This window comes from Neovison vison, chromosome 5 (assembly GCF_020171115.1).
Source record: "Neovison vison isolate M4711 chromosome 5, ASM_NN_V1, whole genome shotgun sequence".
Taxonomy (NCBI): Eukaryota; Metazoa; Chordata; class Mammalia; order Carnivora; family Mustelidae; genus Neogale; species Neogale vison.
In genome coordinates, this window is record NC_058095.1 from 4,706,806 (window position 1) to 4,734,191 (window position 27,386).

Sequence of the window (27,386 nt, forward strand, 5' to 3'; positions counted from 1 at the left end):
TCCCGGTGCAGGGAGGAACTGGCCCGCCTCGGGAGTGCCGCCGCAGGGGTCAGGGTCCCCCAGCACCCGTGTCCTCCCCACCCCCACCCCCGCAAAGGGGGGTCCGAGAGGGCGGGGCACGGGCAGGGGCTCCGCCCTGGGGCGGGGCGCGGGCGGGGCGCGGCGGGCTCCCTCGGGGTCCCCGCGGGCGGGCACTCGGGCGGCCGCGGCGCGATGGAGGCGCCCGCCGAGCTGCTGGCCGCGCTGCCCGTGCTGGCCACGGTGCTGGCGCTGCTGCTCACCTGGCTGCTAGTGCGGCGCGGGGCGGCCGCGAGCCCAGGGCCCGTGACCCCGGCCAAGGCCCCGGGGACCTCCGCACCTCCCTGCGCCCCAGAGCCGGCGGCCGCGCCGGAGGGCCCCGGGGAGCTCGAGGGGCCGGGGGAGCGAGAGGCGGCGCCGGCGGAGGCGGAGGAGCAGGCCGCCGAGGCCAAGCAGGTACGGACCCGGCCCTCCTGGGCGCCCCCTCCCCACCTCCGGGCCCGCCTCCCCCTCCCCCCAGCTCAGGCGGGGCCGGGGACCGGGCTCCCTGCCTCGGGCCGACTGCCCCCCAGGAGCGCAGACCCCGCCGAGCAAACTCGCCATGGCCCTCCCCCTCCCAAGTGCCTGCGAGCGCCGAGCCTATGGGAGTCGCGTAGCGGCCGGTGCTGGCGCTCCACTTCCCGGTCCCGGCTCCCTCCCTCCCAGGCTCGGCTCACACCCACCCCGCGCCCCGCACCCCTCCGGCCCGCGGGTTCCCGGATCCACGTGCACGTTCACGGTCTGCGATGATGAGAGTTGTCTCCATAATGAACAAATGGTCATACTTGGGGAAAAAAATGCTGATTTTTCCTGTTAAACTAATGTGAAATCCAGACTCCAGAGCCATTGAGGTCTCGGGGTGGGAAGCCACAGGGCGGGGCCGAAAGAAGAGGCGTTGAACAAACGCAGTCATTGTATGGTGCTTGTCAAAGTGCACGCGTGCTTTGGCACCTCGGCCCGGACTTGCAGATAAGCCAGGCCTGGGGGGAGTGGAGGAGAAGGTAAAAACTCTGCTGAGCACCCCCGAACCGGCCCGCCTGCTTCTGCCCCATCCCGGTCCCTGCGGTCCCTGAGCTCCGTCCTGACCTCACGCCTTGCTTCCTTGCTTCCTTGCTTTGGAACATCAGGAGAGATGTGCGCCCATCCCCCAGCCCCGTACACTTTTTCCAGTGCTGCTCTTCACATTGAAGCCTACTTGGCCACCATGAGACACGCTGCCAGGATTTCAGCGCCCTCGACCCCCGGCAGGCTTCCACTCGGGGCCCTGAGTCTGTTGGACCAGAATGCCTTGCTCTTGCTCCCAAGCCCCTCTTCCTGCAGGGGAGGACGGCTGGGACAGTAGAAACCACGAGCAGGCTGCTTGGGGGCCCGGTCAGTAGAGTATCTGCAGCGCCCTTTAGAATTTTGCTGGACACTGTGGTTTACAGGGGAAAGAACCCTTGAGGGGAGAAGGCCATGAGGCTGGGCCAAGGCGTGGCTTCTCTTTGCCAAGTTAAGCGTGCAGGGACCCCTCTGAGCAGGCGCTTTGTTTGACAAGTGGGTGACTAATTGTGTCATGAGAGCGGATTCTCATGCCTGAGGAGGGCTGTCATAGTCCCCCCTCCCCTGCCCCCCCGGGGGCCAAGGACAGAGACTCTGCTTAATGGAGGCCCACCTGCTCTTGTGAACCTCCCCGGCCAATGGCAGGTAGGGTTTGGGACCTGTGCTGGTGTGTTAGGTTGGGCTTCTGCCTGCACTCACAGCCTCCTGGGCCTAGGAGAGATGTGGGGGCCCTTGTCAGCCAGCCCCAGTTCTCAACCAGCCCTGCTCTCACGGTTTACACAGGGCCCTCGAAACCCCAGCAGCAAATTCTAGACAGAAGTTTGCAACGCCGCCCTTAGTTGCGCTCAGTCAGCGTCTCGATCCCCTGGACGACACACTTCTGAGAGAGCTTTGCACAAGGCCTGTGGGGCCCTCAGCAGTTCCAGAGCTGGTGGGCAGGACTCAGCGTCCCCGGTCAGGAGCAGCCAGAGGACAGTTTTCCTCATTAGGAAAACGCTTGTCCTGTGGGGGTGTGTGGGTGCTCAGAGGACAAAGCCATCACAGGGTTCCCACGTGGGGCAGCTGCCTCATGACTCTGAGAGTTGAGGCTTGGGTCTCCCCTCCCTGTGCGACAGCCAGTCCCGAGATTATCCCAACGTAAGCGTTACGTTTAAGTCCGTTTCCCTGCCCTTGTGGGTTCAGACCCCCACCCCTGCTGAGTTGCTGAGCCCCCCCCAACTCCAGCTAGAAAACGGTCGTGGCTGTGCCTCAGGCCTGGGGTCAGGTGCTGGGGGGGACACATACCACTGTCCCCCACTGCTCTGCCTTCCCAGTGGTGGGATCAGCCCTGCAAGAAGCCGCTAAGAAATTGTCTGTGTGTGGACGTGGGGGGGTGGGGGCATTTTTTGAGATCTCATTATCATATTGCTGGGCCTGGAAAGCGGGTAGAAGGGCCCTGGGGAAATGGGGGGGCGTGGAAGGGAATGAGGGGGGTGCAGAGCAGCCACCTTGCCTAACTAATGGCACTTCTTCTGATCCAATCATCTTTCTGCCCTACCAGGCCCGGGAGGCCCAGGGCAGCTGCTGCCTCTGACTCACAAAGCTGATTATTGCAAAGGATCTGGGGCCCAGGGAAGCAGCCTTCCAGCACGGCTCTGGGTCACCGGGGAAGCGGCCCCGCTGTGCTGGGAAGCAAAGAAGCGTAATGGACTGAGGCACTGGGCAGCCACTGAAGAAATGGGGGGTGATCAGCCGGCAGGGACAGGGAGGCCAAGCAGAGGGCAGAGCTGTATTGTTAGAAGGTCTTTCTTGTTATGTCTCCTAGGGATGAGTGTAGGGGTGGGCAGCCGAGGAAGCATGATAGGCATGCCCCTCCCTCACAAAGAATCATGACCAACAATGTCACGAATAAGAGCTGGTCCCTTTTAAGGCCAGGAAACTGTGCCTTTGGGTGCTGTTGTGTAGGCTGCAATCTTAGGAGAGCCGGGCTTCTTGCGAAATGGAGGTGTGGATTCCAGCAAGGCAATGTCAGAGGATTCCCAAACCATGGTCAAGGTGAAGGTCAAGGATCACTCGAATAGTGCTAGATTTACACCCGTGCCAGAACTCAGACTTCTTGGCACTCTGGGTCCTCGCTCTGCTCAGCAACGGAGTAGGGACAACGTCACCACACAGAGTAGGCAGGGAAACTCGTCTAGATTAAAGTCTAAAGAGACAAGACAGACAAATGCCATGCCTGATCCTTGATTGGATTCTGGACTGGGGCTGTCGTGGGGAGCTATCAAGAACATCTTGCAGGTAGCTGGGAGATATTTCAAAGGAATGACTTATGAGATCATTTTATTGTATCGATACTCAATTTCATGCATGTGGTGCTGGTGTTGTGATTACAAACATGTCCTTGTTCTTAGGAAGATGCATGCCTAGGAGGCCGGAGTGGGTCAGTCCGTTAAGCAAGCGTCTGCCTTCGGCTCAGGTCACCATCCTGGGGCACTGGGATTGAACCCCTTGTTGCCGAGTTCCCAGCTCTGTCTGCTTCTCCCTCTGCCACTGCCTGCTGCTCCCTCCGCTTATGATCTCTCTCTATCTCTCTGACAAATAAGTAAATAAATAAAATCTCTAAAAAAAAAATAAAATAAATTTTAAAAAGGAAGGTGCATGTCCAAACATTTAGGGACAACATGTCATGATTCTAACAGTGACACATATATGCACGCACGAGAGACTGGAAAAATGGCAAAACGTTAACAGCTGGTGAATTTAGGTGAAGGGTGTCCGAGTGTTCATTGTTTCATTCTTCTGATTTTTCTGTAAGTTGGAATTTCCCAAAACACACTGCTGGAGAGTACACTTATCTTGATGAGCCCTGAGAAATGTAGAGAGTTGTTGAATCATCATATTGTACACCTAAAACTTCTATAACACTGTATATGAATTATACGTGAAAAAAAAATACAGTGTTGGAAAAAAGAAACCAGTGGGGGAATTTCTCAGGAAAGGGCTTGGCTTTTCAGACACTCTGGTGGTGGTGGTCTGATTGAGCCTCCTTTGGCTGCCCTCACTATGCAGATGCACCCTGGACCTTTTCCCAGGACCCCGAGATCATGACCTGAGCCAAAGGCAGACGTTTAACCAACTGAGCCACCCAAGCGCCCCCGTAGTTCACCTTCTGAAGTTATCCTGCTGTTAGGTCCATGCTGTGTCCCTTACCCTCACCATCATCATCACCACAGGCGTGTCCCTGTGCCCCCCACCCCCCGCAGAGGCCACGGAACGGTTTAGGAGACGGTGAATCCACTCCCACATCATCTGTCCCGACCTTCGTGATGTCAACATGGCCCCGCTCTCTGTTCTCTTAACAAAAGCGCAGAAGCCAGCTAGTCGAGGGCCAAATAGATATCTGGCAGTTATTCATATCACTTTGGAATCTTGTCTCAGTCAGCTCAGGCTGCTATAACAAAATACCACAGACTGGGAGACTTAAAAAGTACAGATTTATTTCTCGCAGCTCTGGAGGTTGGCAAGTCCAAGATCAAGTACCAGCCAATTCAGTTCCCAGTAAGAGCCTGTTTCCTGGCTCACAAGACAACCGCTTTCTGGCTGTGTAGGCACGTGGTGGAGAGAGAGCTTTCTGATCTCTTCCTCTTCTTATAAGGACAATAATCCCTTCCTGGGGGCCCCACTCTAAGGACCTCATGCTACCCTAGTTACCAACAAAGTCCCCACCTCCAAATACCATCCCACTGGGGCTTAGGGCTTCAACATAGGAATTTGGGGAGGATATAGACACTCAGTCTGTAGTAGGTCTAGTGATTTGCTGGGAAGGAAACTGGAAATACTCCAAATGTCCATTAATTAGGACATTGAGTTAATTAGCAAGTTAGTAGAAATAAGTAAGGAAAAGTGCAGAACATAAAACAGTGTGTTCACAGTAATTACAGTCATAAACATCCCCGGACAGAGGACGATGCCCAGAGCTGCGCACAAGAGTTCAGTGTTTGGAAGCGCAAGGGAGTGTTTTATGCGAAGTTGTTCTAGCTCATAATTTTTTTTTTTCATGTGAGAAAGAAGTCCAGGGACTTTCCTAATGGCTCAACTTTGTTCTTTCTTCCAGAGATAGTCTTGTTTGCACACAGAAAATGTAGCCGTCGGTTAGAATTTTCTAGAAGTAGTGAAGCTGCCTAGCTTCAGAGGGAGGGTTAGGAGGGAAATGTGGAGAGTGCGCCCTTTCAGACAGTCTCTGTCCGTACGTAGCCCTGTTCTTTCCCAGATGGTCGGCCTCAGCCACAGAGCGGGAGGCCTGAGACGGCCTGAGACCATTGGTGGATGTGCTTCCTGAGCAATGTCCGATCCCTGGTGGCTCAGGCATTTCTGAACAACCTGAATCCAACCACGCTCGCTTGGCCGCCGTTAGGGACAGTGCACAAAGCAGGACTTTGCTGGGGTTCAGAAGCCTCCTCCTGGAAGGGGTGCTCTATGTGGACGGAGTCGTTTGCTGCTCGGTCTGAGCCACGAAGGAGGTCTGGGATGCTGTCTTCCTGCCCTCCAGCGTGGGAGGAAGAAGGATCGGTCACGTCCTCCTGGCCATGGGGGCTAAGGAACAACAAATGAGATTTAACGGGTCCAGGGGAAACCCAGTGTGAGAAGTCACGGTACCCATTCACCTAATATTTTTACCTCCGAAGGACTTGAGAGAAGAACCTCTGGGCCTCAGTTTCCCCCAGTAGAAGGGGTTGGACTCAAACCATCTCTGATTTGTCCTAGAGCTCTTAGCAGACATGGGCTTTCCCATTACCACTCCTGTTTCGTGGCCTCTGTGTGTCTGGCAGGGGAGAGAGTATGTGGTGTGCGCACCTGTTTCTAGTATTTGCAAGGAAAAACTCCTTGCGTTCATTGTTAACTCTGGCCAACCTGACCTTCCCTGGAGACAACCCTGGGCATGTTCTCAGCAAGAAGCTAGCTCTGTGACCTTGGTATTACTCATGTGTCTCCTGGCCGGAGGCTGATGTACTAACGGCTCAGATTCTGAGATCAATCCCGAGACAAGCAAATCCCTCCAGCCCAGTGGTGTCCTATGAAGATTAGTAAACCCAGCTCCAGGGTCAAATCATTCTTATCTTTATTCTTCCTGAAGTCTCACCAGTTCCTGTGCCCCTGGTTGAGGCTACCTTAGAGACTTTAAACCCTGGACACCCGTCTTCTACTAAGATCCTTAAAGTTGGGGCGCCTGGGTGGCTCAGTGGGTTAAGCCTCTGCCTTTGGCTCAGGTCATGATCTCAGGGTCCTGGGATCGAGCCCCACATTGGGCTCTCTGCTCAGCGGGGAGCCTGCTTCCCCCTCTGTCTCTCTCCCTGCCTTTCAGCCTACTTTTGTCTCTATCCCTCTCTTTGTCAAACAAATAAATAAAATCTTAAAAAAAAAAAAAAAAAAGGATCCTTAAAGTTGGTCCTGGTCAAAGTTCTTCAGCCTGGTTGGTCCCCAGCACAGCAGTTTCCTTTCCCTTCACCCTCTTGTTCTGGTCTTGTCAGTCCACGAGCTCTTCTCCCTGTGCTTAGGCATCTCCGTTTATCCCCTGCCCCCCCCCCAGCAAACCGTAGACACAAAAATTCCACCTAATTCTTGCTGATAAGGGGAGAATATATGTTTCTGCCCCCTGGGTGGTTTTGTTTTTTGTTTTTTTTAGTGAAGCTTTCGATGCCCTCCAAATCCTCTTTTGTAGGAACAATGCCCAAAACCGTTAATCTGATAGGATTGGATCTGGCATGCTTGGCCAGGGGAGCAAGAGAGCGTGTGCAGGGCTTGTGAATGTGCCCTCAATGGGGACATGAGGTCGGAGTCCAGGATGGCCTTTTTAGTCTGGCTGGTTGAACTTGGCCCTGCAGCCCCACTCTTCCCTGCCCCCCGCACGTTGTGTGCTGGGCACAGTCTACACCCCATCCCCTAGCCCTGCCTCAGGAGTCAGCCTCTTCCCCAGAACTCCCCCATATTCTTCCTTTGTTCTTTGCCCGTGCTGGAAGAGCTCATGCCCGTATCAAGTGGACGGCTCACTTCTAAACCTGTCTTCTAGAACGCGCTGGCCACTGTCATCCTCCTGATCAGTGGCTGATGATGCCCAGGCTCTCCTTGAGCTTGACCTCACGTGGCCGGCTGCCGGTGGTTGTCCAGTGAGCCCCTGAGGTCCCCTGAGACCATCACATCTGTTAAGGGTTCTTGATTTCTGCCCACCATGCATGCCCTTGGCTCCGCCCTGCCCCCGCCGTTCTTCACCATCTGCTTGGAGTTCCTCCGTGGCCCCCCCAAACTGCTTAGGCTGAAAGCCCACACAACATCCTTGTTTTCTTATTTTCTGACCCAAAGTCCCTCCATGAGCGAGTCCCGTCACCTCTGTCTGCAGGCACCATCTTGATCACATGGAATCCACATCCTCGGTTCCTGCTCCAGGCCCTGCGATGGCTCCCGTCACATGCAGAATAAATTCCAAACTCTGAGTGTGGCCCCTGCGGCCAGCCCTGCCTCCGGTCCCCATTGTCCGTGCCCCCTCCATCACTGTCCGGGCTCTCAGACTCCCCAGGCCTGCACCTCAGCTAGAGCCCAGAGTTAGCTCTTCGCTCTGCCTGGCAGCCCCTTCCTGGCCTAGACTTCCACACGACTGTTCCTTCACCTTGCGAGCCTCTGTGTCCCTGAGCAGCTTCCAAACACGAAGTGCGCCGACCCGTACTCCAGCACGCCACCCTCCCTCTGGCTCTCTTCACAGCACTGAGGTCACCCTTTATGTTTGTCTCCATTGTCTGCTGCAGCAGGATGTCGGCTCCGGAGAACGGGTCTGCCATGTTCACGGCCACAGCCCCAGCTGCAGCAGCAGGCTCAGCACACAGCAGGCTCAGCACACAGCAGGCTCAGCACACAGCAGAGCCCAGCTCCTGCTTGCGAGTGTATCAGCTGCGAGGACAGCAAAGAGAAGGAACAAGGCAGATGCTGCCTCCTCGTAGCACACCCTGGGCAGCAGGCTGAGGCCATTTCTCTTCACGCCCCAGGCCTCGTGCGTCTTGTCTGCACGCACTAGAGCTGTGTGTCGCTCCCCAGAGCGGCAGACTGCTCTGTCAGGTGGTGAGCTCCCCGAGGCTAGAAGTGTTCAAACAGAGACTGGGTAACTGGCAATGCGTCAAAGGTTTTATCAGCTAGGGTTTTGTCTTGGGTCAAAGCCACATTAGATCAGTGGTTTTCTCATATTTTTAAAAGCACGAGATACCTTTTTTCTTCTTCAATCTTAGATGGAAGTCCAGTGCATAAAGCAAAAGCAGAACTGCCGTGTGTGTGTGTGTGTGTGTGTGTACGCGTGCGCACGCCAGGCAGAGGGTCTTGGCCCTTCTATTCCCGCCTCCCTCCGTACAGCAGTTCCCTTCCATCCCAACCCCAGTGCAGCTCCAGGGCTCTGGCTGCCGAGGCCAGGATAAAAACTGAACTCAAAACCATCCTTGCCGGGTCCTATGGCCTCAGAGGAACCTGTGCAGACAGAGGAAGGAGAAGCACGCAGAGGTGAATAGGGGAAGGCAGACCGTGTGCCCAAGGTGACCCCAAGTTTCCCACCCATCACCCCACCCCCAACCGTGGACAGCATTTCCCAGTACGCACTGGGGACTAAACTTCCTGAGGCAGGAGAACCTCAGAGCCGGGGATTATTTGAATTGAGCATGGCAACGGTCATTTTAGGGTTTTAGTAGGAAAAAATGTCATAAAGCTGGCATTTGAAGATGTTTTCAGAGCCAGTGAGTTGGAGGAGAGTAAGGTCAAGGACATGGTGCCCTGTCGGGCCCTGAGTGACTGGCAGGAGCGTGGAGAGTGGGGGCGGTCGAGAAGTCCAAGTGGAAGAGAAGCGGCAGGCGTGGATCACCATTCCCAGGCCGTGACGAAGTGTCAACGATGCTGTGACCACAGAGAAAATCTGACGAGTTGAGAGGGACCACTTTAGGAGAAGAAGACGTCAGTTCCTTGTCTTGGCGGGGGTGGGCGGTACCTTATCCAGCTGCAAATACGGATGTAGAGGGCTGGCCCACGCGTCCTTGGCCTGGAGCTGTCACTTAGGCGCCGGTGGCTGAGCTGCGGAGACACGGGTGGAGAGAGCCCGCCGTGACCTCTGCTGGCCCGCCCTCCCCATCCAGCGTGGGTGGGGTGGGAGCTGCCACCAGCTCTGTGCCCTCTGCTCGCCCGCGGCGGCTGCCCTCTGAATGCGGAAGATGAACAGCCCGATTGCCTAATGGAAGGGGGGAGAGTGTCTGGAAGGGGGGAGAGTGTGGTCAGACCCGCTGGGCCTGCGGTGGGAGCCAGGAGGGAGCCCCGTACCCGCACCCCGCCGCGGGCCCTGCAGTGGAGGGGCCTGAAGTGCACGGGCCCTTGAGAGCCCCCTGCTCTCTCTGCTGGCTGCGGCAGGGGAGCGAGGGACAGGCATCCCCGTGCAAGTGGCCCCGCGGTCCTCTAATTTCATCCTGGATTAACTGGGGTCGGTGGGGGGGGGGGGCTGTAGCCACAGCCCGAGTCAGCTCTGGTGCCCAGTCCCAGGATCCCAGCGAATCCTGAGTGCGAGACCCCAGGGCAGAAACATCTTCTCTGGCAGACACAAAGATGTCTGTTTCTCCCTCTCTCTGTCTGCCTCTTCCCCACCCTGTCTCCGTTCTCCGTTCCTCTCTGTCTCTCTCTCCCCGTCCTCTGCTTCAGCGCTGTGGTCCGGATCGCGGGGGCAGCCATAAATGGCAACGTGCGGCTGCAGGTTCACCCTGGCTCCGAGAAGCCTCCCTCCTTGGCCTCCGGGAGCCCCTGGCCCCCGCGCTTGGCCTCTCTCCCCCCCCCCTCCCCGAGCCATCCCTCCACTGGAGGAAACGGCTGAATTGGAGAAGTGTCCCAGGACATGTGAAGTTAAACTGTGGGCTCTGGTCAGTGAGGGGAGAGGTTGGGTCCCAGCCCAAGACTGCCCTGGGGAGCAGCCGGGATGAGACTGGCTGTCGCTCCCAGAGGGCGTCGCCAATTCACGGTTTTCTCAAAACCGACTTACCTTCATTAGAGCTTGGTGTGTCGGTTTGCTAGGGCTGCCGGAACAACGTACCACAGACTGGGCGGCTCGGAACACAGACATTTCTTTTCTCCAGAACTAAAAGGTCCCGATGTGGGCAGGGCCGCTCTCTCCCGAAGCCTCTGTCCCTGGCACACAGGTGCCGACTTCTCGCCGTGTCAAGGGGTCTTTCCATGAGCACATACACCCCTGGTGTCTCTCGCCTGGGTCCTTTCTTACAGATTTCCTCTTAAAAGCACACCAGTCAGATGGAGTTGGGACCTCCCCCGCTTACCCACGCCATCAGCCTCATTTTAACCGAATTCCTTCATCAAAGGCGCTCTCTCCAAACCTAGGCACAGTCTGAGATACTCGCAGTTTGGAGCTCAACCTGTGAGTGTGGGGAGGGACACAGTTCAGCCCACGACACAGGGCACTCTGCAGCACGCTCAGGACCGAGGGCACTGACCAGAAATCCACAGTGATCGAGTGTGGGGAAGCAAGCCAAGGGTGGGTGGGATTCAGACCTCGAGAGCCCCAGGCCAGCCAGTCCTTCGCTGATTCACTCAATAAACACTGAGCTGGAGGCCAGAGTCCCTTCACCTCCCAGTTGAGGCCTGACGTCTCTCACCCGCGCTTTGAACCCCCTTCTTGGAGTTCCTCCTGCCTCCCATCCTGCCCTCACTACGCCATTCCACTTTCTGCTCCCACAAGGCTGGTCTCCTCCCATTTCTCCCCATTTTAAAGCTGCCGGCAGCACCCCCCACCAGTTGCCTTGTCCCTTGTAATATCTCCCTCCTCCGAGCCCTGCTTCCCAACCCCCCGCAGTCCCCCCGCAACCACACCAAACTCCAGCAAGTCACTGCGGAAGCCGCGAGGCTCCCTGCCCAGCGTCCCTTCTGCGGCCTCGCTTTGCCCTTCAGGCTCACCGAGCTGCCCTGGGGGCCCCTCTCTTGTGTTGCTTAGACGCACAGTGTGTTCCAGAAAACACATCTTCAGAACTGCACATGCTAGAGCAGAATGGAAGGCGGGACGTGCGGCAGGAGGGAAGGGCAGAGGTGCAGCCTTGCTGACCACCGGGTTGCCCCGCACCGCCCTCCTTCATGGTCATGAACACCGGTCACCGTCTGGAGGCAGAGAGCCCTGGAGGGAGGCCGATGGGCCACCATGTCCAGAAGCGCGACCATCTTTGTCCCAAGCGCGCTGGGTACCAGACCCGCCCACCCTATCGCCGGTACCAGCACTTCCGTTTTTCTGTCGGGTAGACATTTTTTATAAAATAAGGGCAAAATGCAATAAACAGTGTTTTGTTTAATCATGGACTCCGCTCCATTATGGTGATGTCATCTAAAAGTTCACCAAGTAACCCGGACAAGCCTGCGGTGGGGGCTCCCTGCGGTGCTCAGGGCCCAGCCTTCAGCCGCTGCGCTCTCCCGCATGGACTTGACCTTTCTGGCCTTGCAAGGTGGGCTGTGAGCAGTCTGTTGGGGGAGATGGTCTGGCCGCCCTGAGGTAGCTGGTGCCCAGCGGGCCCACGGGCTTCAAGGGACATCATCCGAAGGAAGGGGTTTTCTGCACAGACAGAAACCAGTACATGGCCAACCCCACACTGCTTTCCAAACTTCATGAAGTCTCCGGTAAAAAACCTATTTTAAATTACATCCCCATATATAAAGCCACAGCGCACCAGAAACTTGATAAAACAGTATCTCCGTCTGCCACACACATTGCGCTATTTATCTGTCATTTGATTCCGGGAGACAGGGGTACCCCCAAAGTCTTCCTGCAGTTTTAGGTTTTAATAACTTGAGGAGTGTAAATGCTACAAAGTTACAGCACACATCCGTTGAATATTTACTTATTTAAATTCCTCTTATACTTAGCTTCCTGACATTTGAATGCCAAGTTTTTCCTTTTAATCTTCGTGCGCGCCCGAAGCACTGGTGGAGGAGACCTCTCCCACGGGCGCCTTGGGGAGCCGGGCAGCCTCCCTGGAAGTCACGTCCAGGTCATCATGTGTGTGTCAGATCGTCGTAAGATCGAAAGGCTGGAATCACAAAAGCGATCCCTCAGTCACCGAACCTCGTGACTATGTTTTTGAATTTTGTGAACATCAGCTGAAGCCATATCTAGCCCCGGACTGTGGTAATTACACGAATTTGAATGAGCGATAGCAATATATTTAAAATGAAAATAACCTCTCCAATGTCATCTTCCGGTATGTTTGTAGCTTCTGAAATTCTTAAAGCTGAAAACCACACTAAGACGTGGGTTGCACATTTAAAAAATATATCAGGAGTGAGGCTCCTGGGGGGCTCAATGAAGCGTCCACCTTCAGCTCAGGTCATGGTCCCGGGGTCCTGCGCGTCGGGCTCCCTGCTCAGCGCGGAGCCTGCTTCTCCCTCTCCCTCTGCCTCTGCCTGCCACTCTGGCTGCTTGTGATCACTCTCTGTCTGTCAGAACAAATAAATAAAATAAAATGTATCCATCCGTAACGACTTCTGAATTGCTTTCCTAACCTGCCAACGGGATCACAACCACAGTTTAAGCAACAGCACACTTCACAAGTCAAGTGCAAGATTCAAATATAGACCAGCGTCTCCCCAGGAGAGTGTTGGCAGGTCTGCTTTCACCGTGTCCCTTTGGGGTGGTGGGGTCGGCCTCGGTTCTTGACGTTCTCACCTTGGATGGCGGTTACTGTGTACCTGTCTTCTCACCTGCATCATGACATCCTTGGGGAAGGGACTGGGCTTATTTCTCTTTTATCTCGGTGTCCCGCACACGTAATGGGAGAACCCACGTCCTCTCTTTATTAGCCCTGAATGGGTTAATGGCTGTTTGTCTCTCTTTTTTTTCCTTTTCTGTTCCTTAAAAAAAAAAAAAAAATTAGATTTCATAGTCCAGCAGATTTCAAGTTCAGCTTGTGTAGTATTTTTAAAACATGTTAGGAGTGGGGCGCCTGGGTGGCTCAGTGGGTTAAAGCCTCTGCCTTCGGCTCGGGTCATGATCTCAGGGTCCTGGGATCGAGCCCCACATCAGGCTCTCTGCTCCTCAGGGAGCCTGCTTCCTCCTCTCTCTCTGCCTGCCTCTCTGCCTACTTGTGATTCTGTCTGTCAAATAAATAAATAAAATCTTTAAAGAAAAAAAATATGTTAGGAGTAATTAATGCATATTCGTGCATATTATTAGGAAATCCAAATATACAGAAATGTATCAGATGAACAGAGAAGGGCCGCCCCTCCCCCCAAGGTAGCCCCACCCCAAGGTGGCTCCACCCCCAATGGCAGCTCCGCCTCCCAAAGGTAGTGACTGCTAACAGTGCCTTGCCATCCTTCCAGAAAAACTGTCGTTAGCATTTAGCAGCATGTGTGTGCACTTCCACTTCTGTATTTACACCAAGAAGACCGGCCCCCTCACACCGTGCTGCTTCTTGCTTTTTCCTCTTGGTAATTTACCTGAGGCATTTCTCACATCGGTTTGTACCGCCGCCTCCTTTTAAAGCACGGGGCTGCATGGTACAGGCACACCGTGATATATTCAGCCTGGTAGTGTCGTGGCGAATACGTTAACCAAATCTATTTACCGGTAAGACATTTCACTCTCAGGACGAACATTTCCTTGGTTCCAGTTTGCCGTGTTTTCTACTGCACACAATCAGAGCCCTGTATAAAAACGTGGACAGGCGGTTTCCCAGTCCAGAGCAGATCCCCAGAAGTGGGTGTGCGAGGTCAAAGGGGTGTCTCCTTTTCCCGCCTCCCCCGGAGAGGCCTGGCCCCGTCCCCGCAGCCACAAAGACGCTTTGCTGTGCAAAATCTGGGGGGCATCACGGCAGCGGCCCTCGTGGACGCGTGGCTCTCCCATCTCACTGGTGCTGAGCTTGCTGGACACTGTTGCCACGTACAAGTCCTGCTCCTGCCTCCTGCCCCGCTCCTCCCGGCTGCATTTTGTGGGGTCCAGAGAGCGAGAAAGTCCCAGAAAACTCAAGGCCTTTCAGGGTTTGCCACTTGTGACTGGCTGCTTCGCTCACTGTTTTGTGAGCCTGCTGCCGGCCACTCCAGGCTCCTGCTCTGGGAGCCGAGGCCCAGAGGCCCAGGCGTGCTGCTGTCTCCACCGGCCGTGGGCGGCTGCCTCCTGTGTGTGCTTCCCTCGCTGAACCTGCGGGTCTGTCCGTGTTTGCCCGCCCGCTTCCCGTCAGTGTTCCCTGGGCCGCGTGGACCCTAAATTCCCTGTAGCTGGAGAATCTGTGCGTCCGTCCCGCCGCCCCCCCAGCATTCCTGCGGGTTGAAGTCCCTCCTTCCTCCCAAGAAAGCCATCTTGGGACACTCCTTCCAGCCACCTGTTATTGAGTCCATTCGCGGGAGAGCGCCGGCCCCGAAGGAGGTGGGGCTCCAATTTGGGGAAGATGGACGCTGAGCCTCTTAGGGGTACAAACGAGGTGCCAGGAGGCAGAGACGGAGTCTGCGCCCGCGAGCGCCGCTCCCCTGTGATGGCCCAGCCTGGCCCCTGGTGCCTTTTGTTCTAGTCACTGGCGCAGGGTCAGGGGCGGAGTGTGGGTGGGAGTCCCCGTCCCAGGTCGGCCTCCAGAGGCTTTGCCAGGCCCCCACCCAGAAAGGGCAAAGGGACTGAGGTTCAATGGTCAAAAGCGTAGCTCCTCCGCCCACAGCCTCCCCCTGGTCATCTTGGCCACACGGTGGTGTTTACACAGAGATTGTGCGGATTCCACTGGTTCCCTCCCCAGGGTGACCGTTGCCCCCCCCAACCCCGATCAGGTGGCTTTCACCAAGGAATCAGGCACCTGCAGGACGTATCCGAGGGACCGTCTCACGCTCCTCCGGGTGCCCGAGGCTGACTCCCTCCTTGCCTTGCAGGAGGAAGAGGAACCGGAGCAGGAGGAGGATGGCGGGGACAGCCCACCCCAAGCAGGGCCTGAGGAAGAAGAGGGTGAGTGGGACCCGGCCTCCAGGGCGTACCCAACCCCCACCCCGGGCCCGGTCGCCTTTCCTCTTTCTGCCCCCACCTTCCTGTCTCTAAACTGGGAGCTGTCATAGGCTCTGGAAGGCCCATCTGGCCAGTAAACCAAGCACCCTGACCCTCCGTTCCCTGCCCTGCCCCCCAGCTCCCGTCCCAACACCGCACTTCAGACGACAGACGTCTCCCCTTCCATCTGATGGAGGCGAAAGCCACTCACAGGGCCGCTGCCCACGCGTTCTGCCCCGTGACAAGCTGACTGGCCGGACCTCCCGACCATCAGACTCCCGCCCGCCAGGAGAAGGGAGCAGGAGTGACCGGGAGCATTTAAAACACTGGCCAGATTCAAACCCGACTGGGTGGACGGCGGTGGGCTTGCCCTGGGCACCCCCGGGGGCCAGTCCCCCGGACAGACAGAGACACAACCACACGTGGTCCGGGTCTCTGCTGGGCCGTCATGTTTTATTTCTTTAAAAACACACAAACGAACAACGAACAGAACCAACATGTCAACGTTTGTTAAGTCTGGGGGACTTATTACTTGGGCTTTTGTGTATATTTGTTTCTTTTTTCTTTTTCTTTTTTATTTGACAGAGAGAGACAGTAAGAGAGGGAACACAAGCAGGGGAAGAGAAAGGGGAGGGAAGCAGGCTTCCCGCAGAGCAGGGAGCCCCATGTGGGGCTTGATCCCAGCATCCTGGGATCATGACCACAACTGAAGGCAGACGCTTAACAACTGAGCCACCCAGGCACCCCTTTTCTTTCCTTTTTTTTTCCTTTTCCTTTTATTTATTATTATTTATTTATTTATTTATTTTGCCGTGTGTGTGTTTGAAATATTCATCATTTTTTTAAAAAGTGAGACTGTTCCTGTGACTTTCAGCCGACTGCTGGCAGGGGCAGTGGAAAGAGAGGGTTGCAGGAATGCCTGACCACGGCTGGCGTGGGCGTGTGGCCAGCAGCAGGGCAGTGCTGGGGGCCCCACAGCTCCCCCCTGAGGCCCCATGGGGCTGCGGCTTGTCAGTACTGCCTCAGAGGAGAACGGAAGGGCAGGCAGCTGCGCAGGCCGGTGGTGAGGGAGCCTGCTCTCCCCAGAGCTTTTGGTTCTCCTCCATCATCTGTAGGTTAGAGATGCGTGGGACTGTGGCCCTGGCGTCTGTCCCTGTCTGGGTGGCCCCAGGCGCCTGCAGGGATGCCAAAAGTCGGCATCCTGTTAGTGACTTGGGGACACGAACAGGGACCAGAGCCAAGGCTGCCAGATGCCCCAGGCTAGGACGAGGGGAGGCTCACCAGCCTCACCCTGTGCCTCGTCAGGAGCCCTCCCCCTTATCTGACTGCTGCCCCCAGGACACCCCCCATCCCCCAGTGTCTTCCTGGCAGCTCTGACAAGGCGAGGGAGGGGAGGTTTATGGCCGCAGCTGTCAGAGGAAAAGAGGACCAGCCCCCAGCCCCTCTGCAGTGAGCCGCTCAGCTCTCAGGCTAATTGATTAGTGCTGCTCAGAGGCCCTCCCTAAGCGACCTGGTGATTCACAGAAAGCTGCAGGAGGAAGTCCTGCTCCCAGGGGGCCCTCCCATCGAAACCTCTGGGCCAGCAAAATTAGATGTGACTGTTATCCCTGGGTACACCAAATACGATGTGATTAAGTGAAAGCCTTTTCTAGTCGTTTGTTCTGCCTGGGCCCGAAAACATGAGACTAATCAGACCTGCCCCATAAATGGAAACCTTGAGTCGTACCCAGCTGGCAGAATTTTTTATGTTTTATTTTTCTAAAACATAGCAACACAATGACCTTGATGTTGAAGCTAATTGGTTTTCTTTCTCTGTTGCCTCTTTCTGAGATCCGGAATCTAGGGTCGGCTGTGAGCTCATTCTGAGACCGCAGCCTCTGTGGGATTGTGCCCCTCTGGCAGGCTTTCTGGGGCTTTCCTGGTCCTCAAGGACTCAGGCCCCACAGACAGCAGCTCTGACTCACTCAGCAAAGTGCCCAGATCCCCAGATGCAGACAGCCCATACCGGTGCTGCTGGAAGCTCCCGGTTCTGTGGACCCACAAGGAATGGAACTTTCCAGCCTTTGCTTGTCAACCTGAGCAGAGCTCAGCCTGGAGGAAGAGCTGGCCAGCGGCGGGTGGGGGGGGGGGTCCCCGGGGGGGGGTCCCCAGTGGGGAGGGATGGGGAGAGAGTCCTCTGTTTCTGGGCCAGGCCCCTAATCCACCCAGAGGAAGAACCAAGCCCCCCACCCCCGTGATGTCCTGGCCCCTCTCTCTGCCACCCACTGCCACCTTGCTTTGCTGATCTGTCTCCCCAGACACCGCAGGCTTCAACTCATGGCACCCCCTCAACTACCTTCCATAAAACCTTTCCTGATGCCACCCCCGCCCCCAGAGAATCTTCCAAGCAGCCCCCTCCCTCCCTCCCACACCATGTCGTTTCTGCAGAGCACTCACGACCGACTTCCAACTGTATCTGACTTCTCTTTACTTGCTGTACGTTTTATTTGCCGCAAGCACAGCGCTCACTAAATATTTGCAGAAAGAACAAAGAGCAAAGGAATCCTTGTGCAAATGCAGTAACTTCTTCCCAAGCAAGGCTTCAGCTTTGCTCTCTGGGCAGTTGGCCGGGATGAAGGGGCCATGAGAGAGGACGGTGGAGCCGGCCAGCTTTCTCCTCCGTGAGGGTTTGGAGAGAACACAGTCCCCACCACGTAACATTTGGGTTCGGAATTTGCATCCAGAACCTTCCTCCCTCAGCCCAGAGAGCAGCTGAATCCGACGGGCCCAGGCATTTTCCTCCCCCGTCAGCCTGCCTGATCAAGCCGGACAGCCGCCAGCGGGAGGCCAGGGTGGCCTGGGGCAGAGTGCCCAGGCGTTTGAGATTCCTGGCACTGGAGTGACAGAGCGGTAAACTCTCCAGAACAGAACTGAAAAGGTCTGCGCCTGCATGGGAGGGCGATTTGCTGGCCTCCGCATTTCCCATGCTCCGTTCTTTACACCTTCATGGGAATTAGACAGGACAGGTCATTCTGTCTCGAGACAAAATGAGGGGCGGCTGGGGCTGTGTGCCCTACACCTGCCAGGCTGAAGGACCACTTCAGGGCCTCGCTTCCAAGGGGACTGTCTCCTCCCTGATGCTCAGCCCAAGGCAATGCTCTGGGGGCACTTTCCTCTTCTGTCCTGCAGCCCGTGCCCATGTGCCCAGCACTTGCCCTTGCTCCCTGTCTCACGGTCCTGCTTCCCTCTGCCCAGACCTCGGGTGTGCCCTCATCAGGCCTCGAGATGGTTTGTTTGTTCTAAGGCAGCTAGGAGTCTTCCCTCAGGGGCTGGCAGATCCTAGGACACCCACCCAAAACCAGTTTTGATGCCTGAATTCAAGACGGTGTGGAAATGCCACAACACTCTCAGGTCCTACCGTGGGCTGGATGCCTTGTTCCAGATTTCTAATCACTGGCGGGCAGCCCCAGGCCCTGGAGCTGGAGGACCCCAGCAGGAGGCTTGGGGAGAGGCAGGGAGCCCAGCACCCTGGCCCAGCCTGCTCCCTCTGGTGTGAGGCGCCCAGCAGTAGTGGGGGGCCTCAAAGACGAGGTGGACCTTCCTCGCAGGCAGCAGCTCGGCGGGAGCCTTTGCTGGAGAGGGACAGCCAGACAGACCTGTGGACAGCTCAGCCCGGTGTGGGAAGGGAACCATCATTTGGAGGACGGAGCTGTGCTGTTTAAGGAGGGGGACTGATTTCTCCCCAGCTGCTACAATTTTGTCTCCGGAATCCCCATTTGGAGTTCCTCAGTGGCCGTGGGATTTCACAGAAAGGCTGTGGGAGGAAGCCCTGTCAGGCGAGAAGAAAAGTCGCCACCACCCTCTCTGAGGCCCGGCAGCACCTGTGCGGGCACTGGGGTGGACGGGGGCAGGGGGGGGGCGGGGTGAGACCCCCTCTGGCCGAGATGGCCCTTTTGAAACTAACAAAAGGGGAAGGGGACCCTGAGTCTGGGGGAGGCCCCCCAGCACTCAGACCCTCCGGCTGCCTCTGACCCCATCTCCTCTCTGCAGGGGGAGAGGTCTTCTCCTTTAAATACAGCCCTGGGAAGCTGCGGGGAAACCAGTACAAGAAGATGATGACCAAAGAGGAGCTGGAGGAGGAGCAGAGGTAGGGCCGCCGAGCACTTTCCTCTCCGGTCACGGTCACGCGGTGCAGGGGGAGAGCTGAGGGGGCAAGCCTACAGCAAGCCGCTGTCCCAACCGCTGCCATGCCCCCACTTTTGGTTTAAGGGTTCTTTCCTGTCCTGGCTGTCCTCAGCCAGGCTCAGTTCCCCCTGGAGATAGTCCCCTTGGGGTGCTTCGGGGGTGGGGCGAAGACGGGAGGGCTGCTGAGCCCCTCTTCCGCCCGCCTCTCTCCCACTCAGAAGGGAAAATCGAGAGAGGCCGAGAGGCCGGGCCGGGCAGGGGAAGAGCCTGGAGCAGATCCGGCTGTTCCCTCCCAGGGCGAGCTCCTGACAAAACCAATCCATCACTTGAGACCGGGCGATTCTTCCTGCTCATCCACTTGGCAGCTCCCCTCCCCCTCCCTCCCACCCCTCCTGCCCAGCGTCTGCGGGTCCGTCTGCATCTGTTCTGCTCCACGGGGCTCCCACACAATGGCAGCTGCCTAGCTTCCCAGTTTTAGAGCTGGGGCCCCTCCGCCCCCGCCGGACACCCACTGCGCACCCGTGGGCCTCCCTTCATCCCGCCAGGGTGCTAAGGAACGCTCTGGAAGCAGCAGGACAGCTGGGGAGAGCAGCGGTGCTCAGACCCCCAGCCCAGCTGTCTCCTGCACGCTGCCAGCCGGCCTGGGGCCTGGCGCGCTTCGGTTCAAGCGGGAATCAAAACGGGAACCCAGGCTGGGCTGCCAGGGTCACAGGGGGCAGGAGGGCATATTCGAATGCATAACTCCAACAGCCGTTCATTGCGGCTGGCCACGCCACTCGGGGTCCCTCTAAAGTCAGAAGCCGCTTTGCCCACGAGAATCCCCATTTCCCCTCTGTCAACTGTCCCCAGCTCTTCCAAACCCGGCCTGGAAGGCTCTTCCCCTGGAGCAGAGGGGTGGTGGCGGCAGGCCCAGCCTGAGGAAGACCCGGAGCAGGAAAGGTGGCCTCCCGCGGATCCGCGCCCCTCCCCTAGGTGCTGGTGACACTGCCTCTGGGTGTGACCCGCTTTGCTGCCTTTATATTTCAGGATTGAGCTGACCTCTGACCTCACTTCCCTGTAGCAAGTTCCTTAGGTCCTGAGCCACACATATTCTTGCAAATCCTTTTGGTAAGGAGATTGAGGCCCTAGACCAGTGATGCTTCCCTCCCCCTGTCTGTTAACGTGTCCCCAACATGACTGACCGAGTCTAAACCTCCCCTCCTCCGCCACCTTCATTAACCAGTTGGTACATTCCGGGCACCAGCACGGGGTGGGGCGCCCTGTGACCCGGCCCCCCTCCCAGGGCCGCAGGGTTCTGGGAGCCCAGGGGACCTAAGTCCCCGGTGAGCCTCGAGGACCCTCTGGTGGGGAGCTAGCGCCCCCTTGTGAGGCTGGGGCCGAACTGTCGTCCCCCTCGGGAACCTCTGGGTGTCGCCCTGCCGCTTTGTCCTGCCCTAAGAAGAAAAAAAAAAAAAAAAAAAAAAAACCCTGTGCTCCTGAGTGGTGGGACAGGCAGGTTTTCCGGGGCAGAGGAAGGGGTGGCCGGTGCAGTCCTGGTCGGTAAGCTCAGTGTGACCACAACACGGCCACTCTTTCCGTTTCCTGCGGTCTGGGGAGGCTTCCACGCCCCTGTGGCCAGGGCGAGTCGTTGCAACAGAGACCACGTGAGCCACAGGGCCCAGAAGAGTCAGTATCGGGCCGTTACAGAAAACGTGTGCGGCCCCTGGATTAAGAATAGGGAGGGCGGGGTACACTTGAGGTCCCGCAGAGGTCCCCGTGGACGGAGCTGTGGCCGGGACAGGCCTGATTCCCAGGGCGCGGGCAGGTGCTCCCTGTGGCTGTGAGGAGCCACCGAAACAGGAAGGACGGGGAACGGATGCCAGGCCTTAGGCTGCGGGGTCGGATGCCGCCGACCCTGAGCTCTGAGCCAGGACTGCGGGGAAGAAGGAGGGAAAGTCTGTCCTCTGTTGTGTTTAGACGGCAGACTCCATCGGCCACGGGGCTCTTTCCCGAGGGGTCCTGGGGGGAGGGCTTCTCACGCACCGATTGACATTTGGCTATTCCGTGAGGTGGAGACTGTGCCCCGGGGCTTCTCTCGGGGTGAAGGAGGCTGTGGCCCAAGTGGAGAAGGAGGGGCTGGTGGACGCCATGGCCCTTAAACACAGTCCTCGCTCCGTGTGGTGCCGTCCTCACCGGGTGCAGCTGGAGTTCATGTCCATCCTCATGCCTGCCCTTCCCAGCATGCTCCCCGCGGCTGTTGGACGCATCTGCCTGTGCCGCCTGCCTGCCTGCCTGCCGCCTCTGGCCCCTGCACGCGGCCAGCGCACGTGGCCCTGCATGGGGCTGCTTGACCACACCCCTCCTGCAGCCGCTTCCGTCCCTCTCGTGGTGATGCTTGGGGTTGCAGAGGCTGGCGCGCTGGGCTCCTTGTCTCCACGGACAGCACGCTCGTTCCCGTGTGGCCCGGGAGCGCCGGCGGGTGCAAGTGCGTTCTGGTCCCAGCTGCGGGTAGGACACCGCCCTGGAATTCCAGTGTGGAAAAAATCCGTCTGTTACTGTCCAACACTGAAACCACAGGCCAGCGAAGTGTGCTCTCTTCTTTGCCTGTCAGATTCTTTCCGACCAAATGCTGCCTGTTTCTAATTCCTCTCCTGGCATTCTGGGTCCCAGCTGAGTTGCAAGTAAATGCCACAAATCCCTGACTTTAAAAACTTCTCAACTCAGCCAACAGAGCAGCAGTAGGCTGAGCCCGGGGACTCAGTGGTCACGTGATCCCGCATCCCCCTAAAGCCTCACTTCATAAATTTTCAGGGCATAGCACTTAGGAAGCGGGACTAAAATCAAGACCTCAGATCGTTCCTCTGCGTGTTTAAATGGACATTTCCATCCTTGGACTCGCTCTTCTGCCCGAGGTCAGCTTCCTTCTGCCCGAGGGGCTGAACACGGTCGGGTTTGCAAATCCAGAGCTTGTCGCCGCCCAAGGAAGAGCGTGTTCTGTCCCCTCCTTCGGGGCTTCTCCTGGGGCTCAGGGCCCCCTTCGCCTTGCCATGCCTGGCTGGCGGGGGTGTGCGTTCCCACCGCAGTCTCTCTGGGAGGGGCCGCATCCAGCTTCCGAGCGTGGACGGGACAGTGGGCTTGCCGGCTAACGACGGCTCCTCTGGCTCTCAGAGCTTGGGAAGCTAGTGAGCTTGGCAGGAAAAAGAAGAAGCACCCCTGCCCACTCCTGTGCTTGTACGCCATCTGTTCTCCCCACCTTCTGGTCTAGAGGGAAGTGTAGACCAGGAAGGCTCTGATACACAGGAACCTGGGACCCCAGCTCCCACTCCCATTCTGAAGGTCCTCAGAATGTCCTGACCTTTCTGGAGGGGGACACGACTGTGGTGGAGGTGTTTTGAACTGCGTCACAGGCAGGGGGTGGGGAAGAGGCCGGGGAACCCAGGCTGTGGGATATCCTGGCCTCTGCAACCTGCTGAGTTAGCCAAGGCTTGGCCAGTGTTAAGGTCTAGAAACACGCAAGACTCTGATCTCCAGGAGAGGGCGCCGGAGAAACAAAACCGGATCCCCTGCGATCCCTTGATGAGTCCCTGTGCCGCTGGGTGTCCTTTAGAAAAGGTGGACGTCCATCCTAGGGTGTCAGTTTCCCCAGCGGGGACAAAACCCTGCCGGCAGGAATAGGGAGTAGTCAAACTTGACAGGATGGGCCCAGTAAAGCACAGAGCCAGAAATCAGAAGTGCCCAGTGTCTGACCTGGAGTCTGCCCTGCCCACCGGCCCAGAGAAAGGGCCTGTCCTGCCCAGAGACAGCATCTGCCTGACCTAACTCAACAGTAGTTTATGGACTCCGGACTCAGAATGGGGTGTGGCAGGCTGCTGAGGTCCTGTGCTGAGTTAGGCCCGCTCTGGGGAACAGAATGTCCTACTGCAGGTGACAAGAACCAACTGCCCCGTGACCGAGAAACCAGTGTCCAGCATCTGCAATCCCAAACATCCTCCTCCTCATGCCCGTTTCCCGTGCCCTCCCCCACAACACTTGTTAGATGGAAGAAGCAAAATAAATGATCTTTTCTCCCTATTTCTCTTTACAGAACCGAAGAATAATGAAGTTATCCTTAGCCTCCTGCTAAAGGCTTTTCCTTTTGGCATCTAAAAAGCTTGAGAGATAAAATGGAAATCCCCAGAGCAGAGCCGTACAGGCTCTGGCCGGCATAAATCCGCGGGGACCCAGACCCTCCATCAGGACCTGCCCCTCGGCGGGGAGGGTGCTGGGAATGCCTCCCCCCCCCCCACCCCGGGTAGAGGTGTTCCTCCCAGTTGGTGTGGATTGCTTGGTTAAGCCAGGGTTTTGTAGACTTTGGTCTTTCTTATCGCTGAACCCCGCTCTCTACTCACCCTTCACATCTGTGATGTCCCCAGTGACGGACACCTTGTCATTGCAAAACCATTGTAGCTGCATTCCAGTGCCTCCCCCTACCCTCTACTGGCCTTCTCCTTCACTGGAGCCAAAACGAGAAAGACTCTGAGGCATTCCAGACAGCTGAGGCCAAGCTCCTGTGCTCTTAGCCGGCTCTGGGGTGGCTGACTGTCCTCCTCTCCCTGGGGGCCCACTTCCCTCTTTCTGGCTGGCTGGCTCGGTGGCAGGGGGCGAGGGATGCCATGTTGATGGTCCCAGAGCAGGTAACCAGGGCCAGCCCCATATCTCTGTTGCCCTTAGTCTCTGCAATCCGGTCGTCTTGGAGCTCAGAGGACTTTTCCCTGACGCTCTTACCAGCTCAGCCAAATCTCCACCTTCACTTCGGCAGAAGCAGTAGGAAGAGTGCGCTTGAAGTAGATTTCTGGACGGTGCCGTTCCCTAGAAGGTGTCCTAGACGGGTCAGAATTTCACCAGATAGTGAGATCAGTCCCAGATCCGTTTCTTGGAGTTTTATACTGGACAGTATTTATACTATATGAGACTAATCAGCAGTTTTTAGATGTGTTGGTTAAAACTTTTTTTTTTTAAGCAGTAAGTTTATAGAGAACTTTTTTGCCATTTAATGGAAGGCCAGGATACCGACCTCTGGGGCATGTTACATTCCCAGTGACCTCCTCCTCTGGGCCTAAAAGCTTGGGTTTTAGGGGCGGAGAGCAGACCAGGCAATAGTGGGTAAGCCACGCTGAGCCGCATGATGAGATGTATGCTTGGTGGCACACATGTCCCCACACAGCAGTAAGAACGGCCCTGCTCAAGCTGGGATCTTACAGATCCAGTAAGTAGGTGACTCCCTCCAGGTTAGTTATCTAACTAGTTAGTTGTCTGGACTCTTCCTGCCGGGGCCTTGTAGGCACCAGGCCTCACCTATTCCTGATGGCTTGGATCTGTGCATTCGGCCTTTGTTCAGCCCAATAAACTTGGAGTAGATGATCTCGGTTACTGTGTGTTTTTTTAGTTTTGCTTTGTTTTTAAAAAATAATCTCCTTTGAACCCATTAAAATTTGAGCTCTCTCTCACTTTGAATGCCTGTTGTTCTCTAGCCGAGTCCAAGCCATAGGTCCACTCCTGTTAAAAGTGCCCAAACATTACAACCACCAAAAATATCTGAGAATCTGTGGTCGCCCGGGATGGGGAGATGCTGATTTCAACCAAGGAGCTCAACACACACGCTTTCAGTTCAGTGCTGTCTTCGGACGGTGGGGTACCAAACACCTTCGGCATGCTCCTTCTCCTCCAGATGGGAAAACGGACCGTAGAAAGCACATTCCCGGGGTGACAAAGAGAGGCTGGGGTTTGGGGACTTCCATATTTGAGTTTCTAGATGCTGCTGTAGCCAGAAAACCAACTTCTGGATGGGAGACGTGGGGTTCCCACAGAAGGAAATCTATTGAGACGCACGTGTAAGACCAGACGCGCAGACCCCAGTCCGGCCCCGGGCAGCGTTCTGGGTGCTGGGTGGCCGGAGGTTGTGCCGGAGCCCAGCCACGTGGGACCTGCCTGTGTCTGTGGCATTGCCAGCTGCAGGGAGAGGCTGAGAGGGCCCAGGAGCAGGGTGTGGTGGCCCGGAGATAACGCAGAAGACAGACGCCAGCCGTGCAAACAGCCGGCAGGGGGACGGGAACCGCAGACGATCCCTGCTTTCTGAGGAAGTCTTGCCCCACCCTTTCCAAATGTTTGCGCTCCTGGGAGTTCCCCTGTGCTGGTCAGATGGCGAGGCGGAGCCTCACAAAGACAGCAGCTGGTCAGTCCCAGCGGCCCAGCCTGTGCGGGCCGGTCTATGGCAGGAGAGGCAGGGCCCCCGCTGGCCATAAGGTATCTGCGCAAATCAGGAAAAGGAAAAGGTGCTGAGCCCCTTCCCCTACTCAGACCCCATGCTGAGACCCCATGCCAGCTCTGAGTCAGCCCCCGTGTGCCCCTCCACGTGCGCCCCCTCCGTCTCGGCCGGCCATGGTCTTTGTCCTCATCCCTCTAAACTGAGGCTGTCGCTAACCTGTTTCTTCGGGGGCTCGCTCTCCAGCCACCTAACAGAACGGGCCTCTCCCCGTTACCTCCCCCGACGTGCGAGGTCAATGCTCAAAGGGGTCCCAAGGGGAAACGGGGGCACCGGAACCCACACGGTCACTCGGGTCCCCAGACCTGCAGGGAACACCCAAGACCTAGAGCCGGCTTTTAGAACCTTCCAGCTGAGGTCGTTGAGCTTGGAGTGGGCTTTGGTGCGGTTTGACTTTCTTCTTGTCCTGGAAAGCAGACTCAGCAGTAGCGGATAGAGCAGGGCCCCCCCGCACCCCGGCCACCCTGGGCTCGGAGCACCTTTCTCCTCTCTGTCCTCTCTTCCCCACAGAGTGCAGAAGGAGCAGCTGGCAGCCATCTTCAAGCTCATGCAGGACAACAAGGAGACATTCGGGGAGATGTCCGCTGGCGACGTGCAGCAGCAGCTCCGGCTCTACGACATGTAGGCGGCCTTGGTCCGGCGAGGTCCGGGCCCTCCCGTGCAGACGTCCGCAGGCTCCTTCCCTCCCCCAGACATAGCTGTAGAGGTGGATGGCACCGATGGTGCAGTTGCCACAGCTTAGTCCTCCTTTTATAGGAATCGGGATCACTGTCATCAGAGTTAGACGCGTTTGCTAAGAGAATGCTCCCCGCAGTTCCGGAGGCTTCCAGAAAGCCTTCTGAGGCAGAATGAGGGGGCAGCGTTGTTAGGCTGGACACCCAGGCAGCAGGACCTGTTACCCATCTTCTGCACAGCGCCCCCGAATCCTTTCCACACCAGGTGCGGGCAGGTGGGGGGGAGGGGCACTGTGCCCAGGGATGCGAGCTGCTGCCTGTCCCAGGCTCCGAGCGTGCTTTTAGCAAAAACCCTAACTCAACACCTCAACACCCACCTTCTGTGCTGGAACCAATCAGTGCCCTCAGAGCTGGGACCCGCGAAGAGCCCCTCCCATTTAAGCATGACACGGACTTCCCACTTAAGGAAGGGAGGCTCGTTGGAGTGTTTATAACACACCCAGCGCTGTTCCCCTGCTAGAGAGAGACATCAGAGATGCAACATGGTGCCCGCCTATAAGGGAGACGAAGGTCTTCGGGAGAAGACAGCCATGTGTGCAGGGAAAGGGCCTTTCCACAGACAGCACGCCGGAAAACACCAAAATGGCCTGATGGGGACGGTGTCTGGGACAGCTCGGGGGCTCCGTAGGTTCCTGGGGTCAGCCAACGTGGGATGAGGGGATACAGCGGTTCCTCCGTGCTGCACGGGCCGTCTCTGTTCCATTAGCACGAAAGCTCATAGCAAACGGAATTAGGGAGGGTCTGGTGAGGAGAGAACCCGCGATATTGTTATAAATATTTTGTATTTGCTGGAATAAAGCTAAATCAGTACAGTGAACTCAAAGAAGCAGTGGCCTTTTGCGCACCTGACATTAGTGATGGCGGGAGTGAGTCCCTCCCCTTCCTTCCTCTCTCGCTCCGTGCTGGAGTTCTCCTCGGGCACCTCCCTTCTGTGGCCCTGACTCCGCTTGCTTCCTTGCTGACAATCTGCACGGAACGAGGAGCTGATCTCTGCGTTCTAGCCTAATGTCTGTGGTTCTTTCTTTGTTCAAAATCATCTTTTGTCACTGCTCTTTTTTTTTTTTTTAATCTGATTTTAAGAGTTCTTTCTTCCCTTTGTCACCTCCCAGCG

General features: G+C 56.9%; 1 protein-coding gene across 1 annotated transcript; it reads left to right on the plus strand.

Moving 5' to 3' along the window:
- Positions 1–213: 213 nt before the first annotated feature.
- Positions 214–27,092, plus strand: MXRA7 (matrix remodeling associated 7). Its single transcript, XM_044250202.1, has 4 exons — positions 214–474; positions 14,989–15,061; positions 19,127–19,223; positions 26,052–27,092. Exons 1-4 carry the CDS (start codon positions 214–216, stop codon positions 26,164–26,166), a joined length of 546 nt encoding a protein of 181 aa, XP_044106137.1. The 3' UTR covers positions 26,167–27,092.
- The last annotated feature ends 294 nt before the right edge of the window (positions 27,093–27,386 follow it).

What these genes read in the sequence shown, in the direction of transcription:
- MXRA7 (XM_044250202.1), top strand. Translation starts at nt 214, where the DNA reads ATGGAGGCGCCCGCCGAGCTGCTGGCCGCGCTGCCCGTGCTGGCCACG. An exon ending in AGGCCGCCGAGGCCAAGCAG is followed by an intron (nt 475 to 14,988) that starts GTACGGACCCGG and finishes CTTGCCTTGCAG; the next exon opens with GAGGAAGAGGAACCGGAGCA. An exon ending in AGGGCCTGAGGAAGAAGAGG is followed by an intron (nt 15,062 to 19,126) that starts GTGAGTGGGACC and finishes TCCTCTCTGCAG; the next exon opens with GGGGAGAGGTCTTCTCCTTT.